Here is a 20,778-nt window from a genome sequence, read left to right as displayed (position 1 = left end):
ATCATAAAGAATTCCACTATTTTGAGCAGGTTAAAAAATCCCTCAACAAATCAAACACAAAACCATAAAGAAATAATAGGTTACTTTGTAAAATAGCCGCTTTTTTTTTCAAGCAATAACATGTATTATAACTCGACCCTGCTGTTGGAAATCTGATCCCTGTCGCACCGTCTTTTTTAAAATATCTATTTACCGACCTTAATTTCTAGAGGTTTTGAGCTGTTAAGCTGTGGGGTTTAGGTACTTGCGGCAGCTGAGTATGCTGCTGCATACTCAGCATTGCAGCTGAAAGAGGCAGGAATGGTGACTGCAAACAGAGGACGTACTAATTGCTCCCTTCACTTAGTTACATAGCTGCATCGATGCATAACAGCAGGAGGGAGAGGGTTAATGAGAGGCTGATTCCATCCTCAGAGGGACCGCTGGGCTGAATGGAAACAGCTGTTACACTGCAGGCTCTAGGCTGCACCGGGAGTTGCTGGCAGCTTCGGTAAAGGGAGGGGACAGGAGAAGAATGGTATGTGGGGAAAGGAATAAACAATCCAGAAAAAATGAACATGTAAAAGTATCTTATGTCGGGACCCGGGAGAGGGGAGAAATCACAGCAGGCAGGAGTGGAGGAAAGGAGAGTTCAGGCTGGAATTGCAGACCTGAGGAGCGGGTGCAGCCACCTGTGAGCCCTTGACCACCTTCTGTGAACATCAAGGCTTACAACTAAATCAGCAAGTGGCGCAGTGTTGATATAGCTTGGGTGTTGAACCAGCATAGCTGTCTAAATGCACGCTTAGCTGAGCTAGTGTGCTCTGATGGAAGGTGTGGGGATGTTGCTCGGGATGGATGTATATGGCAGTGCTTCACCAGAAGTGCATGTTTCTGATGGTATTTGTTAAAATATGAATATGAAAGTAGGAGTTTACTGAAGTCAGCCGCTCGAGAGTCAAGTTACCCGCAGCTCTGTAGAATACGAGAGATACACTGAGATACAAGATACGAGATATACAATTTGATACAAGAGATACAATTTGGGTAATAGACACCTCTGACATTGTGCCATGATAACGTCACTTGTAAGTTTCCTTCTTTCGTTTACCCATCGTGTGCGCAGACATGTCTTGTGGCGCTGCTTGCGTATCAGCAGCTGTTACCAGCATTCATACACACTAAGTCCCCAGAAATGCTTTAGCTGAAGACACAACCTGCCCACTTCATGGAGGGGGAACTGCTAATGCCCTTACCACTGCTTTCTCCTAAAGAGCTGCGTTTTTCCCTGCAATTGATACAATTATCTGAGGTAGGGGTGATAGGCAGGACAGCCAACTTTGAAATTCTCAGCACGGAGAATCATGGAATATACCTAGGAGAAAGCACAAGAATTGCATATGTGCAGGCTAGATTGTAAATGTAGTGGAAGTCAGTGATGTAATATATGCATAGATTGAGGCTGCTGACCGCAAAAAATCAGCATGGCCAGCTGTACAGCCAGGCACTGTCCTACAGGGCTGTGATGTGTCAAGCACCAGAGCTGTAAAACCAAAGCAGTCCCAAGAAAGGCACCAGGGACAATCAAAAGTGGAAGAGCTTGTCCTGTTAAATAGATTAGGCATGTTAGCCTTAGATGATAAGGAAGAAAAAGGGGTATATGTTTCGAGAGAGCATTATAAATTCACAAATGATATGAAGGAGATCAAAAAGGACGCAAGTTATCCTGAGGTGCAGAATGCACGAAGCAATACTAGAGAAGCTTTGCAGATGTGTAAAGGTAGCTCTTACTGTTTTCTTCTACTTCTCTCTGATTTGCCACTTTCAGAGGATGCTGGACTGTCAGTCTGTGGTCTGGTCTGATACAGCACTTCTTTAGTATGCTTTTTGACACAGGAATCTGCTTTAAGATGGAAAAACTGATTTTTTTTTTCTCTGATGTTTCTTCAGTTGCATTAGTGATTACTGTTTCATTCTTAAAATTATATTAATGGTAATATTTCTTGACATGTCAAGATTTTAGAGCCCACAGAAACAATTATTGAGAATGTAAATTAAATTGAATGAAAAAAGTGCACCAATGTAAGTCTTCACCTGAACTGTGAAGTATTCTGTTACACAGATGGTGAAGCCATGAAAAATTAAAAAGTAAGTTCCACTTTAATTCTGCTAGATTATATGAGTAATATGCCACATGCTGTGTAAATATTCCAACATGAATGCTGTATGAATGAGGTACAATTTTTATGAAGAATTAATACAGAATACCTTTACTACTTTGGAATCAACAAATTTTTTGGCCTACATGCTGTTGAGGGGTGAAAAATAAACCATGTGTTACATGGAATAATGCAGTGTTGATCCTTTTCTGTCAGGACAATTAACATGAGTAAAATATTTGCCCTACTTTAAACAGATAAGGAGGTGCTGCGTTGTGTTCCTCTTAAGATTAATGTTTCTATATCGGCAGCAAAGAGCACAGGATGTATTTGTAGAGCCTTATGTAGATTTACAGCTGTGCCAGTTACTGCTTGAAAGCTCTTTATATGTCACACTCACAATGAGTCTTTTTATATGGGTGAATGTTAGTGAAAGTGGTCATAATAAGGATGCAGACATTTTGAAGTGTTAAGTGGAATGTGTAACACATACAATGCCTTTCAATTATAAATTTTGTCTTCTTATGACCACTGATTTGGTTTTTTCATATGTGCATGTGTAGGCATGCATTTGTGCGATATAAACATAAAAAATGTATTTTATCAAATGCTGTAGAAGCAACTTTCTATGCTGATCTGACTTCCTTAGAGAATTAGTAATGTTTTTAATGTTATTATTTGATGATTTAAAGCAAAGAAAATGACACTCAAGGAGAGAATGGTGGTCTCAGGGGATGTGCACTTTCCATGGAACCATGCTCTGGACTCATAAATATCTATGCAAGTCCTGTTTATTTAATAGGATTGCATGGATGAAATACAGGGTTGAATTTGGTATTCAGAGTCCAAGATAAGGAGTGAATCTGCCTTGGGCTTGGCAAAGACAGAAACATAATATTGGGAATACTATGTAAATTAATCTCAAAATGTTAGAGCAGTTGCTGGTTTTCTGTGAGACTGAAACTTTCAAGTTTGGTAATTATAAGCATCTGTTATTTCAGTAAGTGCAATTAAATTTTGAGTGTGTGTATATACAAGTGAAGATTAATTGTCTGGTAGACACATTTGAATCTTCACGTTTATTCTTTTGCAGAAGAATTGCAGAGAAAAATTCATAGAAAATGAGTAGTCGTAACCCAAATATGAAATAGTGTGGTTAGAAAATGGCTTTTAATTTGCAGAAGTTTTTGACATTTAAGAAAATTGTTGTACACTTCTTGATGAACAAGAATGTAATGTATTTTTTATATCAGTTGAAAAAGAAAATAGGGACATCCTCACTTGAAGAAAAACTGAAGTTCATTTGTCAAGCCTTTGTATCTGAACTTACAGTAAAAAAAGAAAGAAAATGATGTCATTGTGGGAAGAGAGGTTAAGAGAAAAACATTTAATCTTGTACCAGGGCTTTCCAGACACCTTTTTCTTCCCACAAGTTTTGCAGACAGAGTTTTGAACTGGGCTGAAATTCTAACCATTGCATTCATGAACACTTGGAGTAGCTTCAGGTTCATAATTACTGTTTGTACCTCTGAATTACTTTTGATCCCATCTTAAAAAATTGCTGTCACCAGTTGACTCAAATGCTCTAGCTTGGTTTTGTCATGCTACAGGCTCTTGACTCTGCAAATTTTACAGCTGCTTGCTTTTGCATTGGGAGAAGCCTGCTAAGTTGCTAAATAAATTGCTGGAAAAATATGAAGCCACTTGGAACAAGATGCTGTGCCCGACGCTACAGACAGAGATACCATTTTGGGTTATTATAGTCCAGTGCCTGGCAAAAAAAAAACAAAAACAAACTTGTCCTGAATGGAGTAATATGTCCAGGTGTTAGTGAAATACTAAAAAACTTATCTATACAAATACTTATTCAGTACGCAAGTTGAGATCTGCCAGCTGTGCAGATTTATCTGTATTAGTGCAATTGATAATAAATATTTATCAATGTTTATTTTCATCTTCTTAGTTTGTGCGCTGGAAATTCTATTGCTTTAAGTGTAAGCTGTATGACTGGAAAAGAAAAATGTATTCATGCAATCGAGTTTTTTTGAACAGCTCTGGTTCATGAGTGGCGTATCTTTGTGCTGTTTGCTTCGTTCTAAAGGTAGTTGCTATCAGAAAGGAGTTTGAGGCATCATGCAGAAATCTTGCATAAGGTTTTCTGGTGGGTAGCACTAGATCTGAACATTCAAATAACTGGTATCTGGAGGATGAAAAGTGGTGGAGGGGAGTTTTCAGTTTCTTGTTTCTCTGACATGCTTTTATCTTGCGGTGGGGGGGAAAACCCTCTAGTGATTTTCAGTAATGCAAATTGTGTTTTTCAAGATAGAAGAAGAGGTTATAAATGGTTTTTTTTCAGTAAGAGATTTATATCAGAAGAGAGCAAGAACTTACTTGAATAGGGCTATGGACTGTTTTTAGAAAGGGGCAGCAGTTTGTTAGGATAGAGCATAGCAATTGTGCTTGTCTTTTCTTTATTCGGCATACTTTCTTTAAGAATCTTTACATAAATATAAAAAAAACTTACTGATGCACTGAAATCCAGATAAGCAGATGCTTTTTTTAGTATTTTCTGTTGTAAACAACCTCCTCTAGCAGTGTGTAGTAGTAACTGTTGACATACTCACTTCCTTATACTCACTCTCAGAGGTGATTCATCACAGAGCCTTATCGGGGCTGTTTTTTGCAACAGTAATTGTTTTGTATCCAATTTGTTAAAATTATAAATTGAATAATAACATCGAGTGCAGTGGAAAGCCTCAGCAGGAAGTAATGCTAACTCTCCTGCACTTTGCCATCCATTTGCAAAGCTTTCAGTAAAATTAGTCAGCTTTTCCCCAGTGTATTGATCAGGTAATAAGGAAGAGGAGGCAGTGAAAAATGCAAGACTGGTGACTGAAAATGCCAGAATGTACTGGGTATTTCTTATGAGAGAAGTACTCAAAGATAACTTACACAAAGGTTTATGGCATGGAGCTAGAAACTTCCTGCAGCAACTGAAGTTATAGTAGCATAAGTAATTTTCTTGCCTTGGATTTGTAGTAAGTCTGAAGAAATTAACTGTCCTTTGAGAAGTTGTGCATCCAGTTTTGGTTGGCTTGTGAAGATTACTGGGCAAAAGAACTGACTTCTGCCTAAAACGGCAAGTTCTGGTCTAGGAAACAGTTGCTTGTGCTAAGAATTGACATGCAGTAGTGAGACAGTGACCTGGGAATATAGCATGGACTAGTCTGAGATTTACAGCCAGTGGTGTAAAGGTGGTTGATACTTAAAACCCCATAACCCTTACGTTTTTTTCTAAAAGCATTTTAAAAACTACTGCTTCAATGTAAGCTGTGAGATCACTGGACACCTCAACTTCTTTTCTACTTTTTTCACTCTGGAGAGGCTTTGACTGGTGGTTGTCCTTAGGGATGCTGGTCTTCCTGGAAGGAGTGGCCATCTGAAGATGGAAGAGGGAGTGGCTGCTGACAGAAGCTTAAAGGAGCAGGGAAGGGGGTATGAAGGTCTCAGAGGTGCAGCTAACCTTGGGAGGGTAAAATAATTAAGAACTGTACTGAGTGTGTTTTGTTAAGCAAGTACATGTGCATCCAGAGAATTTTGCTGTTACATCAGGGAGCTCCAAAGATGATTAGCTGCTTCTAAAAATAGTTTTGGGACTGTACTTTTGGAAGTTACATAATGGACATTCTAATGTAAAGCTCTTTAGGGCATAAGCTGACAAAGGAAAGCTGGACAAGTGTTTTCTTTCTGTGAGTTTCAAACTGGACAAGTATATCCTAGAGGATTTGCTGGGGTTTTTTGTTTGTTTTCTGGGTTGTTTTTGGTTTGGTTTTTTAATTGCTTATGGTAGAAACAAAGTGCTGATTGGACCAGGTAATACAGATCTTATTTCTCTAAATTTATGGTGACAGCAGATCACATGGGTCATTCTGGAGACAGAGTTCCTTTGTATTATAAATAGTTTTATTGCTATTCCACAGTCCTGTCTTTCAAAATCAGAAGTTATTTTGAGATAGTTTTTGGAAAGAACTCAAGAACCATGAGACACTTTAATAAATTATGATTAAATTAGCATAACAAGTAGTGTCCAATGTTTGAGTGGTTCTTGAATGGTGATCTCTGTTTTGAAAGATCTGTATTACTGTCAGTCAGAAAAAGCTGAGGCTGAAGGAGGAAGTTGTTAAAAAAATGGCAGAAGTCTTGGTAAACAATCCAGTGTGGATGAGTTTACACTCTGTCTGAAATGTTGCAGCCAACACTGGACTGTGGGTCACCATAATGCTGAATGCAAAGGATTGAGTGAGGTGCATTCTTGGGCTCAGTTTTCCACTCATTTTGTTCCTGAGGGGCAAATAGTGTGGCCATCACCTCAAGAAACTGGAAAGGAACAGAGGAAAGGAGTTTGGCATCCTGAGATTTCAAGGGAAAAGGACCCGCAATGAATCTTGCTGGTTTTCTCCTCTGTTAATTTTCTCTGGCGATGTTGTGTTGAAGAGGAGGTAGGAAAAAATAAGTCTGTTCCTCTTTCCATTGGTGCAATGATAAAGAGGTAATTTGCCTTACTTAAATTATGTCGAAAGTAAGGGTAAGGCAAGTAAGAATGCTAAATGAGTTCACTGAAGGAGGATAAAATCCTTCTAAGACTCGATGAGGGACCTAGCTACGACCCCTCCTAGCTCATTATTTTGTTGTAATTTATTATTATTATTTTCAGTTAAAGAAAGGCTGTGATTGCAGACAGTATGTTGAAAAATGAAGACAGTATTTTGTTCTAAGCTTAGTCTCCCCACAAGCCCATTTTCATACCCTGCATTACTGTTGTTTTGCTCTCTCAATGGGAGAGAAAATAGCTGCAGGTTCCTCCTCTGGAAGGTAAAAGCCAGGCTGACCCTTCCTGCACAGTGTAGATGCCAGTTCTGAGGCCATTGGGTTGGACACGTGGGCTGCCCTGCAGTGCCACAGGGAAGGTTCTTAAGAATCCCAAACGAGTGAAATTGGCAGTGTGTAGTTGTTTTTTGCAGTCCCCAGATTCAAGTGTTAGTCTCCTTTTGTTATTTTTACATCTCACTATTCGGCTTTTCTTCTCATGTCATCTAAAATTTTCTTTTCAATGATACTGCGAACGTCTGTTTTAATACAAGTAGAGCCATTAGTTTAGGCCTCGGGCGTACTCAGAAGTGCAATTAGCACCATGGTCCATTCATCAAGTGTGAATTACCAGATTAATTTTTGAAGGGAAAATCTTCCATGATTGCGTTCTTTGTTTTTTTTTAATAAATTTTAGAACTGATCCTGCTCACCAGAAGAGCATTAGTTTACCTCTTCTGTGTACTTCTAAAACAATCTTTGTTGTATTTTCTTTATGGAACATTTTTTTGCTTTGATTTAGTTGGAATAGTTTTTTTGGTTTGTTTTAAGAAATAGTTTGAAATATTCACAAGTGCCTGCAAATGTTCATTTTCAGTAAAAAAAAACCCAAGCAACTTCAGTTGAAATTGTTTATAAATAATATAACAGATTGAAAACATCTTCTGCAGATTTTTCAAATTAAAACTGTGTCTTACAAAAATTTGGTCTTTGTTTTTCTAGAATTTGAATGACTCCATCCTGGCAAGTGTTGGCACATTATTTGTTTAGTATTGCACAAGAATATGAAGTAACTGTCTAATGTTAAATGTGATAATAATTGCCTCAGAAACACAGTCACAAAATGTCCATTTTGTATGTCACTTTGAAAATATATCAGCTTTTTATTACCACGTAACAGTTGTTTCAGACATAAAATTTTAGGGCCTATTTGTAGGCATATCCAGCAGTTCGGTGGTACCAAGTTTTTTTAGTCATTTTGACTTTGCTTTGGGTAGTTACTTACAGGGCTGTTGACTGTGGTATTTCAGGGCTCTGCTCTAGAGATCATACAGCTGAAAATGTCTGGGGTATATCGATCTGTTATGTCACTGCTGCTGGGTTAGGGTTATTCTTTTATGGTTTTCCCTTCCATTTTGTCAGTAAATTTACAGAAGCTGAGTTTGCTTGCATTTATTTCATCACATGGACCATAAAAAATGCACCTTTTATGGGCTGTGGCTAGGAGAAGGTGGCATGAAAATTGTGTAGGACAGAGAAGAAAAATGGTTGAGTAGCTACACATTTATATAGCAATCACATTAAGTAAGCGTTGCTTGCAAGCAGTGCTGATTTGTGCTCCTGATAAAATGTAAACTTGACAACACCTTGGAGTTTTATCTGTAACGAATGTCTGCAACATGAGTTTCATATCTTTTAACTTCTCTCTTAGAAAAATTTTTAAGCTTCGACTTGACTTTTGTTTCTTTTTGTTTGGGTTTTTTTCCTGGTTGTGTGAAGCAGTGCTGTGATTTCTTTCACACTTACTGTTCTATGTAATTTTTTCCTCTGTACCTTGTTCGCATGTCTTCAGTATATCTACCTTGCCTGAGCATGAAAGTTTCTCATTCACCTGAGCAGTTAAGTGCCAGCCTTGTCTGTGCTTTCCCTGGACTGCCCTGATACTGTTCTGTACTGCCATTTATGAAAGTTAGCAACCCACAGCACAACCACAGCCCTGAAATTGCTGAAGGTTTTATTGTTCTGTCTCCAGATGTGTTTTCACTATGAACTTACATCACCAACATTTTCATTCCTTGACTGAAATCCCTCCTTCCCTTGAAAAAGAAAGGTATCAGAAAATACAATGGATAGACATTTGCTGTTTTTGCCCTTTCTGCACTGTTAGTTGGAGTTCTAACTTGTATTTTGCATGTTGTCTTCTACACCTATGATCTCTCATGTTACAAAGCAGCTTGGGTTTACAAAGCCAGCATAGTGTCCAGTATAATTTGATAACAAAAGAATTGGAACATTTTCAGAGAAGAGGCAACATTTTTAGTATTTAATCAGATGTATTTATATATAGTGCCTGTCATGAAACTAAGTCATATACATGGAAAATATCCACATCATGGATTATTTACACTAAATTATGCAAAATGCCCGTGGGAAATAAAAACCAGGAGTGAATGGCAGAGCCTAGTACTCTCTGACCAGGTTCTTTTAGACAGTCCACATGTGGAAGGTGTGATGTTTAACATCAGATTTATTTATTTGAAGATAGTTGATGGTACACAGGATTTCTGTTTTAGCATCATGTCACAAAACACAATGAGAACGCAGTACAGATACAAGTCAAACACAGCAGAGGAGAGCAATTGCAGGGCACAACTCAATCACAGCACCAGTGTGGTTCCCAGCCTCTCTCTAATGTAATCACCACCACCACCCTGGGCATCCCTGGCTTTGCCAGGAGCAAATGTGTGAATTGAAACTGGCTTAAGCTCATCACTCACTTTGAAATTCTGATTATGTTTTTTATAGTTTTTATTTTGGGCTGAGCCATGTATAACACCCCACACTGGCCTGGTAACACACTCTTACACATTCACACTCTAATGAGCTTAGGGAGAAATACACACCAGCTGATTTTTTCAGCTGTTGATAGTTGTTTATCGAAATCAAAACCGACCCTCAGGTCCTCTTGATGTTGAGATCCAGTCAGCTTTTTTTTGCAACAGATGTGCTCAGTCCCACCCAGCCAGATTCTTCCTGAGCTTCATGGACACATACCCTGGCCCATCTCTGGTCCTTCTCCCATGGCAGGATTTACTGATCAGCCACAGAAGACACACAGAGAATGAATAAACTGGGCTTTTGGTGTTTAGTTGCATTGTATTGGTATATAGTTTGGTATGATTTTATGGTTCCCTGGTTATGTCCAAGATTACCTTTCTGAGCATCAGTTCACAAAATGGTGTGCAGCAGTACTGTAGCTAAGGAATACAGGAAGCAAGAGGAAAAAGATAAGATTAATACTTCAATTTCACAGAGAATTACGTGCATAGGTCCTTTTTGTAATTTCTCTGTTGAAAATAGCAAACATGTGCAGTCAGTACAACTGGTTTTAGCAATATGGTTTGATTAGTCTGGTTCCAGGCTGAGAGAATGAGAAATGTGGATCAGATTTGGTGGTGAGGATCACGTTTCACAACGGCTTGGAAAAATGCTGAGTATAATAGTAATTTTAGTGCTTTTCAGGGCTTTAACCTTACCATTTTTCAGCACCCTCATTCATTGCCCTTTGTGATTTTCTCTTGGTTTTTTCTTGGCGTCAGAACACTTCTAGCAGTGTGTACAACAGTGCAGTAGTCACCTGCTTCCTTGGCATTTAGTTCATCTTATTATCCTATCTACTTCTGTATTTGTTTCCCATAAAATTCTTCAGAAATCTGACTGCCCACAAATATTGTTCCAAATTCCTACATAAAATATTTCACAGCACCAAAAACAGTCTTCAAACCACACTGCAAAATAGGCATCACATATCATGTCTGCAGTATTATATGAAATGCTTGTAGAAGCAGGTGGATAATGTGGAAGAAACTGCATTCATAGAGGCGGCTTGATGAGAGGTTAGGAAGTTGCTTTTCCTAAACTTGTTCTTACGGTTTTATAATTATAATACCTTTCAAAACTTAGCTGTACATTGGTTTGCATTTTAACAAAAGCGTATTATGCAGTTTGTTACTTTATATTAGTAATATCTTAATAATAAATAACTGTTACTGTATATTTAATATATTAAAACCTGACAGGTTATATTGGGTATAGTGTGTGGTGTGTATGTTTCCATAAGCAGCCCACTGTTGTTACTGCAGTAAAAGCTCAAAGAACTTGTAGCTTCTAAGCTAAGATAGGTAATGAATTTTTTATTTATCCTATGCATCTAATGTATTTTCTTACTTTCTTGGATGATGGTAGAGAAGCAAATTGGTTGGCTAGTCTGACCTTCTTGTCTTTGTTGTCACATGTTGACCCAGCATGTCCTGTTGGACAGTTTGGGTGCCTCAGCATCACAACCATGGTTTTTTTCTTGATGGAATTTAAGAAGATCAATATATATTGGATCAATATAAAGTTTTTGAACAGCACAGGCTTTGTCAGTTGACTGTTTTCTCTGTATGAAGTAGGTCTCTGTGCAGTCTGTTGCTTAAAGGTTCAGACCAATGTCTTGTACAGGCAGAAATCTTTGTGGTGTCTGTATTAATTTTGTACACTGTTGAGTTCTTGATCTGTTTCATAATCTTGTGTCATTAAGAGACAGCCCACCTTGAACTATAAATGTATGGTATGAGCATTACTGATAGTGACTCTGCCTTATCAGTCATTGTTTGCTGAGGAGAGGAAAAAAAAACAGTATGCCATATGGCTACCCCAGTTCTCTCTTTCTCATTTGTCACAATCCTGTAGCGGTTCAGTGCTGCAAAGTTACAGTTGTGGTTGACTTACTGGTAGAGTTTTTTAAATTGAGTCTTTCCCTCTTGAATAGTTTGGATTATTAAACTTGATTTCTAAACATGAACTTTATTTTCCCCCCACCTAAAATACTTCTGCATAGACTGTAGCTCTTTGCTCAGATGTTTCCTTTTCTGAGTTACAGCAACATCCAGAGATCATGTTCCAGTTCCTACCTCCCTTGTGATAAACAAGCACACTGGGGAAGCATGGTCTGTGGGAATAGTCACGCCTTAAAGGAAAGTGCAGCAATGGTTCGTTACACCTTTTTAATAAATTTAATGAATTGGAGAGGAGAGCTTGACTCTGCCATGAATACGCAGTTACACTGTCAGCATCACTGCACATTAAACGAGTATCACAAGCAGCCCTCCTCTGTTATGATAGGTTCTTCTTGCCTAGTCTGCCCTTTTACATGTTGTTCGGAGGGGTTTTGTTTTGGGGTTTATTTTTTGTTTTGTTTTGGGTTTTTTTTTTGTTTTGTTTCGGCTTTTGTGGTTGTTTTGGGCTTTCGTGGATTTTTTTTTGTTTGTCTTTTAAAAAGTTTATTAGCACTTGGAAACCGAAGCAGCTCAATTAATGAGAGGTAATTTTGGATGGTAAAAGATGCAAGAAGCTTTTCTTGTCGTTAATAAAGCTATCCTTTGGTTGCTTGCAGAAGAGAAATGCTATACTGAGCACAGAGGTGGATGTAACTCACATATTTGGCAGGGGCTGCTAGGCCAGGCAGCAGGGCTGCTGTAAAACCAGGCACAATTAATGTTTCTTACCCAGCTTGCAGTGTGCTAGGGGACATGAGGAACAGCTGAGCTGACTGCAGAGGGTAAAGAGGACAAAGACACATCCATTGGAAGTCTGCCTCATTAGTTCCGCTGTTCAGAGAACAAGTTGCTTTTCATTGAGATTTTCAAATTTCCTTTTATATTACAAAGGCCATGTGTATGGGCATTATTAGTCTTGTATTTAATTAAAACAACAGCTGGTGATCATTTAATTACAGGGTATGAAAGGGAATGATACTTGACTATGTAACATTGTTTTGTTGAATTTGGAGAATTGTGGCCGTTTTTCATTTACTATTTGAAAGCTGTGGTGAAGGACATGCATCTTGATGAACAAACTTGTGAGCTTCATTGCAACAATTCCACTCTGTTATAGGAATAAAGTAAACAGCAGCTTAAAAATTCACCAGATTTCCTGAAAATCTGAAGCAGGTTATGAACAGATTGGTACAATTGGTCTGGTTCTTTTTTCTCTGCACTGTAAAATCAGTGCATAGTTTCCTTCTGCTGAAGGCCAAAAATACTTTAAGGTATTCAGGATGTTTCTGGGTTTATTAAGAGTTTTCAGTGTACATACTTTATAGAAGCTGTGTAGGATATGCCCAAAGCAAGCCTGAACTACTGAATTTTAACATGAAAAATGAGGCTGCCTTGAGAATCTTAAATGTTCTGTAACATATAATTGTGCATGTGTATAGTTGTACTGAAACAAATAACTGCGTGTATGTAAGTATTTTTGTAGCTGATGTAATAAAAATCCCGTCAACTGAATGGACAAGTGAGGATACCCAGGCAATAACTAGCTACACAGCACTTAAAAAGGCAGAATTCGTATCCAAATACCTTTTTAAAATTATCTTTCTTGTCTTGAAGGCAGAGTTTTTTTCATTAACAATGGGAATACTGTATGTGAAGAACCAGTTGCCCAATGTTCTGGTCTCTCTGTTGTCAGGCAGCTGCTTTTACACATCAGTATAGGAAAACAGCTATGGTTTTGCTGGCTTCCAGTATTATAAAGGTAGAATTTATATCAAAATAGGACTCACTAATTGATTCATTGTAAATGAAACAAGAAAAATTACTTTTAGGTGACTCACCCAATAGAATATCAGATTGAGGGACTGAAAGTGGGTGGAGGATTAGAAGCAGAGTTTGTATTTCAGCCTGAATCTTGGCAGCAGAGCAGTGTTTGCTGTGTTGCTCTCTGGTGTGAAAGGTCACTTCTGTTTTCATACCCAGTATAACTTGAAGCTGTTTCTTTACAACTGCAAAGAAAGACTTCAGGGCCAGTGGCTAGTTCTCCTCCTGGACTTTCCAGTTGTAGTTGTCAATACTTAGTGTTGAATTCTGGCTGATGAGTTTGGTGAAATAATGAATGGGGTATTTAAGGATGAGAAAAGAGTGGGAACAATTAAAATTATTTTAAGAACGGTTCTTGGTTTTTAAGTTGTGTAGCTAACCTAATTTCAATGTTGTGAGTTATCGTAGCCTGATATATATTACTGCATGCTATCAGCTAAGTGTAGAAAGTATCTTTCATCAAAAGGATCTGCTGCAGAAAGAAAAACAATTCGGGTTCTTCATATGTGGGTTAGTAGATAAGAATCACTGAAACTCGCTGGCGTGGGACTGAGGAGAGCAACAACTGCAGAAGAGTAGCTCACAGTGGAGTAAGTGTTAGTTGCAAAATAAAAGCAAATCCTTTGCATGGAGCTATCCACTTTCACCAAACTCATACCCTCTATGTGTCTAAAGGCATCCAAAGATAGTACACCTCATTCTATAATGCAAATCTTAGTCAGCATTTCATGTAAGGTTTTATAACGCAAGACTCAGGCTATGTCTTAATGAAGTAGTGTTAAAGCTAATCTACACATTCCTAGCTGAATTATTCCTCATTGTATTTACCCTTATAAAGGATATGGTAAAGGAATGTGTGTTCTGCCTAGAAAGAAAAATTCCATGTTAAAAAAACTATTAGTTAAATTGTTAGTTGTATGTGGATTTCTTTTAGACTTTGTTCTACGGAAGTTCCTATTAACTACTACAGAAATCCAGCATTACTATAGCTGCCATATAATACTATCTCTTCTCTAGTGCTAAGTAGCTTGTGAATTGATTAATTTGTTTCTTTCCTTTCTGTCTTCCAGCTTCATTTAGCAGCCCTGGATTCATTAAAGGGAGACATTGTGGAGCTTAATAAGCGTCTACAACAAACAGAAAAGGAGCGTGACCTATTGGAAAAGAAATTGGCAAAAGCACAGGTGAGCAATAGTAGTTCAAGATTCTGAAGATGATCCTTGGTTTTATGCAGTCCTTGTTCCTCAGAGAGAGGATAAAATACCAAACAATGTCACAAGTCAAAAGAATTTCAAGATTGCAAGACATAGTTGCCATGGGTTATACCTTTTATGTGTTGAAGACATTCTTCTAAAAAAAAAAACCCTTAAAAATTAATTAGATACATTTTTATTAGAAATCAATATAAGCAACAAGTGCTTTGAATTATTGTAGAATATCAGAATTACAGGTTGCTCTCAGTGGTTTAGGTAACTGCAGAGCCTTGCACTCCTGGGTCACATTTAAACACAGCACAAATTAACACTGATCAAAAGTTATTGCCAATTTTCAGTGCTTTGATGTTATGTGAGAAGTTACTTGTGACCTCAGTCTAGCTTCCAGTATGCCCGTTGGAATTGTGGAAAACACAGCCAGTGGAAAGCCAAGGGGTTAAATAAGAATAAGGTTGGAACTCTGATGCTTTCATAGCACTTGCATAGAGGCAGATGCTAGCAAGGAAAATTGAACTATTGTTTTTAATATTTCTCTCTTCTGTAAAAAAAAAAATCTTCGTTTTCAGATACTGCCATTGTACCAGATACCTTTTATAAATAGTTAACATTTCAAAACGAATTCAAAATGATTGAATAGAGGTAAAAAAAGCATTTTGTCCTGTAAAGAATGGCACCTTATTTGTTGTTCAGAGATGTTCTGGAATCTCCAGCCTTGGAAGTACTCAAGGCACCTGGACCTGGTCTTGGGTTGGGTAATGGACTGAGTGAGTAAGTATCAGTGGTCCCTGTAATCCTTAGCCTTTCTGTGACTTTGCAGATTTAAAGTTTTCAGTATGTATTTCATTTTGATGAGACCTTTCATCTGTGTTACTTAAATATAAGCTAAATATAGAAGTGTTTAAGCAGTCTTGATTTTCAGGCTCTTTCTTCAGTCCTTCCTTACTTTGGCCTTTGCCTGCATTCCCTAATGTTTTTTTCAGCTGCTTTAAGATTTATGGACTTGTAAGTGATACTGTTATTGCAGACCATAAATGTAACATCCAGAAATAAAATCACTTTCATGTTTTTATTCCCCTCAGTATGTGATCCAGAGCCACGCTGAGAGTCAACATGGTTTATCAGTTATAATCCTGAGAGCCTTTTCTAATTTCTGTGGCATTCTTGGGATAGAGTCCTCTTTCTGGCTTACAGTTTGATATGAGGCTGCATTTGACAGTCATTAAACTCTCAGATGGATTCACTGTATCCAAATGATCCACATTATTCTGCATGATTGCACTGACTTTATTGTTGTTATTTATAACTCCGGAGGGTCTGGTGCTAACCACAGGTTTTTGTTAGTGTTTTATTTTTATTTCTGGGTCTTTATTTAAAAATAGAGATATTATCTCTCAGCCAGGGAAGAGTGCCTTGTAGGTGCTCCCATACAGTACCAAATACACACTGATGGCAACTGGGATTAAGGATCAGTTCTTAATACCAATTAACATGTGCTCTGTTAGCTCAAGATTGTTTGTTGTTTTCTTTGATGGGGTACCAGTTATGCATGCGTACATAGTGCTTGGTTTCTATTGCTGGGGGTTTTACTCGATGTAGAGCCGTGCAAACATAAATGTAATGATCAGTACCTCCTGACCTGTGAAGAGCACACAACTGGAATATCTGAAAGACAGGCTGATTGCTGGACTTCAGATTAAAAAAATAAGTATTTTTAATGAACAGTTTTATATAAAGGTTTAATGATTTGTCTCTTTGCAGTTCATTTTTTTCTAAAGCCCTCAAGTGGATAGAATTTAGTATGTGTTAAATAAAATACAAATCTTTCCTAAGGAATTCAAATCATTAAACAAACACAACTCATATATTGAATGTGTTGGCAGTGCTTAAGTACTGAGACATACACTGGTGAAGCCACTGCACCTTGCCTTCTTTTTCTAACTGCATACCAAGTACTTGTGCCACTTAACATATTTTTTTTAACTTTTCTTCCCACTCCACAGAGATTTGTTCATATTCTTTCCTCTACAGCCTCTGTCTAACGTGAATCAGAGGTTCAGAAGGCATAAATTAAATAGGATGTGTTTGAGGTTCTGCATAACTATACTCAGATGCTAGTGGGTCAGTATTAAATCTCTGTTCTGCATCTGGACTGTACTTATCAAGGCAGCATGTTTCATTTTAGCTGGCATGGTAAATGCTCTCTGGAACAAATAGCTCTTAAAACATATTTTTGGTAATACCTTCCCTGTCATTTAATGAGGCATGTGAGGCATTTGGAAGAAAGGATTAGTGATTTGCAGAGTGGAGGTGATTTGGGAAACCACAACTCAAGTAATAGATGACAAATGGTGATGAAAGCTAGTTGGACAGCATGGGCTTAAGATTTTGTGAAGTGATGTAATTGATTAGTGGTTGTTGTAGCATACTCCCTTCCAAATCTGCAACCTATGGAGACCAGATATAGCATTTCTCTACATGCTTCTGTTATTTCAGTAACATAGCAGATCTCTGTCTCTGTGTTTTTATCAGTGTACAAGTCAGCAGTAAAGTGATCTCTTGAATGAAATTTGCTATGAAACGCTGGTCAACCACAACTAATGTCTTCCAAAAATCTTTCTGTGATTATGAGAAATGTGCTTTCTACTGGCTCTATGTGGCACAGTGTCCTGCTTTGACAGTGATAAACAGTGGAAGTCTGAAGGGAGAGCATAAGAAATGCACATAGAGAATTTTTCCCTTTCATATCCCCCACCTTTCTGTCAACATCTGTGGGCAGGAGGCCACATCACATTTTATAGTCCTCTATAGTCCTATCCTCCATGGATTTATATAATCTTCTTTCTAATCTATCTACATTCTTGGCAATATCCTGTGACATTGAGTTCTGCAGTTCTGTGATTGAGCAGGGGATTTAATAACATGCTGAATGTTTCAGCAAGTACAACAAGAATAGATAATTCACTTACTTTATTTTTCTTATAATTTCATCTCCTTTCACAAGGTTGTCCTGTTCTCTCATTCTTTGTGCTCAGTCATTGTTATTTTGGATTTTTATAACATCTCTAGACAAAGAATGTGCTGTATTGTTCGGATCCTGTGTCACGGCAGTAAGTCTCATTATGCAATAATAGTTTTTTGCCATCCTCTTGATTCTTCAGAATATAGAGAGGAACAGCAGAATTTCAGTATAAGAATAAAACCAACACTCTGTAGACCTAAGAACAGAAACAACATTCTCTGTAGACATGTAAGAACATGTGAACTTCACAGGAAGACTTCAGTTTCTCATTTAACAGAGAAACTTGAAATAGGAATGCAGGGTGTTCAAATGAACATTGAAATTACTTGTTTTGTTGCGTGATGTCCTTATCTGACATGGATTAATTCTGTGTGCTTGTATTCATTTTCCACATTAAGTGTACACAGAACATACCACAGAACAATTAATTCTGACCAAGCATACTTTCCTGATTGAGGATTTAGTGCTATAGACTTGTTTTTATACTTAAATTTAGATTAATGGATTGCTACTTTTAAATCTGCCACTCGTCTCAAAACACTGTATTAGTTGAGCAAAGATTTTTAGCTTCTGTAATCCTGTTAGACAGGTTTATCAGTGTGGCTTGTTCAGGTGATGACTTGTGTTCTTGGTGAACAACACCACAGCCAGTGTTTGTCTCTGCAGGGCCCGGGGCACTGGGGCATCTCTTAATGAGCCCTGCTGCTAGTAGTTTGTTTCGTTGTTTTTGGGGGGTTTTTTTAAGCTCTGTTGGAACACTGAAAATTTAATATAAACATTAACAGCATTTAACACATTGCTAGTGTTTCTTCACTAAGAATTCTTGTACATTAATAGGAAATAAAATTACTTGTTCAGACAATAAGCTTGAATTAAAATGTTGTCTCTTGTCATCCGTCTCCTTCATACGCTTCTTGCTGTTTTTTCCCAGCATCAAGAGATCAGACAATGGTGCTTCTAACCATTGTTAATTTTTATTGTAAATGAAATAACCTTTTTAATCTGTACCAAATAACAACCAAAAGTTCTCAAGTTATATTGAGAACTGTGCTGGATACTTCTCTCCTGACTCCAACAATTAATTGCTCATCTTTTGCAGCCTCTCTGTGGGTTATCCCTGTGTTTGCTTTCTCAGAGAATTAGACCTCTTAAGTGTTTTGAGACTGGAGCTCTTAAGTATGAGGCTGGAAGAAAGATGAGAAAAAGGGTATAAGGTATTTATTGTTTCTCATTAAGGGTATAGGTATTTATATTTACCTTGTATTGTGTGACTGACGTGCAAATAAATTTTAAGAGCTGAATGTGTATGCCTTGGAAAGAATCTGGTGGCAGATTGCTGTTTTGAGACTCAAAGCATAAAGAAACTAAGGAGGGTGGTGAACAGCCACAATACCCCAGAGAAAAACTTTTGCAGTGGGTAGAAAAACATGCATTTGTTTATTTTCCTTTTTAAGTTTTCAGATGACTATTCCATAATAAAGAGAAATTCTGAATAGCCAGAAGAATTTTCTGCTGGTGCATTTTGGGATTCATACTGAACCATGTTTCCATTGCTTGGATGCTTTTGCCATTTTTTCTTGACGACTGACCAGAATTTAGGAGATGAATTTCTGTTCCCTGCCTCAAAGACAAACCAGTCCTTAGCATCATGGCCTGTCTTTTACAGAGGTTTCCTTTCAGCCTTTTCCAGTTGCTTTTACCTGAGATAATTCAAGAGCTCTTCTAAAAAATCAAATGTGAAGCTATTATTGTATATTGCCAGACTTCTGGTTGTTCACAAAGTGCATCTGTCACCGAATGATATTATCCTGAAAAATGGTGACTGAGAAATGGCTGGAGAAAACAGAAATCAAGTTGTAATGTGGCTGAGACCCATTAGCAAAAGTCCATATATCTTCAGTCAATATAAACAAATTCTGCTTTTCAGTGCATAGCTTAGAAAGACAAAAATTGTTGTGATTAGGGTTTTATTTATTGTCTGGAAACAATTATTATACACTCTATCTGAAACATCCCTTTGATTTAAAAGCTAAAAAACCCACAAGTGCATATAATAGATTGATCATGATAATGCTGAGGTAGCATTTGTGGACATATATGTGTGTCAGAGGAAATTCAGGTTTAGAAAGGCTGAAGAAGCAACTCTATATTGCCCCTAAATCTGCTTTAAAGCTTTTGTGAAATACTTTCTGTGTGTTATTTCTGCACTTTGAAAGCTGTGGTAGTTCTTCAGAAAGATACAATGTTAAGATGTGAAAATGTGAGAAATAAGCTGTAGAATGATCCTACTGTAAAGAGTCATCATAACGTACATGTACAGCCGTGTCAGTTGCCAACATTAAGTTTCATAAGCCAAGTGAACATTATCAGTCTCCTGAAATGCCTTCCTTTTCTCTCCTTTGCAGTGTGATGATACTATCTGTTTTTCTTATTGTAGGTGAAAGTGATTTTTACCACAGCTGAAGGTAGAAACTATTTTGTTGTAGTCTGTAGAGGGATACTGTGATGTCTGTGCTACTTTTAAGTGTGCATATTCATGGAAGTTAAAAACTGTGGAATAAATTTCTTTAAAAATAAAAATGTTATTGAAGCTTATTGTAAATTTTAATTTTCAAGCAGTTTTTTATGTAGATTATATTCTCAAGCTGTGAATGTAAGTGGCCAAAAAATATGGGAGCAAATTATGAAAATTTTTGCACATGTACTACTTCATTGTTTTTGTGGTCCAAAGGGTTTAGGGAGTTAGCTTGTATAGAGTGTTTACTTGATTTGAAAAAAAAAAAAACCGGTTTGATTCAGCAGTTTTGGAAAACCCTCCAGTATTACTATCAATTTTGGCCAATTGATAGTAATTTATCAATTGATAAATTACTATCGATTTAGGATTTTACATTGCAGCTCTTCAGTTAAGGAGTGTGGGGTTTGTACTATTAAGTGGCTTGTGACTTTTCTTTTTTTGACTGCATGGTACTCGGCATTGTGTGTTTGCAAGGAGGCTTGACTGAACGGGGTCAGAAGCAAAATGTTAGAAATCAAAGCAAAGCTTCAATCAGCATGCAGTGCTGGCCTGTCATTGCACTGGTTTGTAATGGTGTGTTGTAATTGAAATAGAGCATATGCTGGCCTAAAGAGTAAGCCAGGGAGACTACATTTCAAATGCTGTGGGAAGGAAAAAGGAG

General features: G+C 37.6%; 1 protein-coding gene across 2 annotated transcripts in view; it reads left to right on the top strand.

Moving 5' to 3' along the window:
- MCC (MCC regulator of WNT signaling pathway) overlaps positions 1-20,778 on the top strand; it is a 187,954-nt gene that overhangs the window by 103,436 nt on the left and 63,740 nt on the right. For both annotated transcript variants that reach the window (XM_041399190.1, XM_041399191.1), the window contains one exon: positions 14,437-14,550. In XM_041399190.1, the coding sequence (XP_041255124.1) occupies positions 14,437-14,550 (114 nt within the window). The remainder of the gene's footprint in view (positions 1-14,436; positions 14,551-20,778) is intronic.

Source organism: Onychostruthus taczanowskii, unplaced genomic scaffold, assembly GCF_017590055.1.
Source record: "Onychostruthus taczanowskii isolate IOZ18803 unplaced genomic scaffold, ASM1759005v1 scaffold158, whole genome shotgun sequence".
NCBI lineage: Eukaryota > Metazoa > Chordata > Aves > Passeriformes > Passeridae > Onychostruthus > Onychostruthus taczanowskii.
This window is presented reverse-complemented; position numbering and strand designations above follow the sequence as displayed.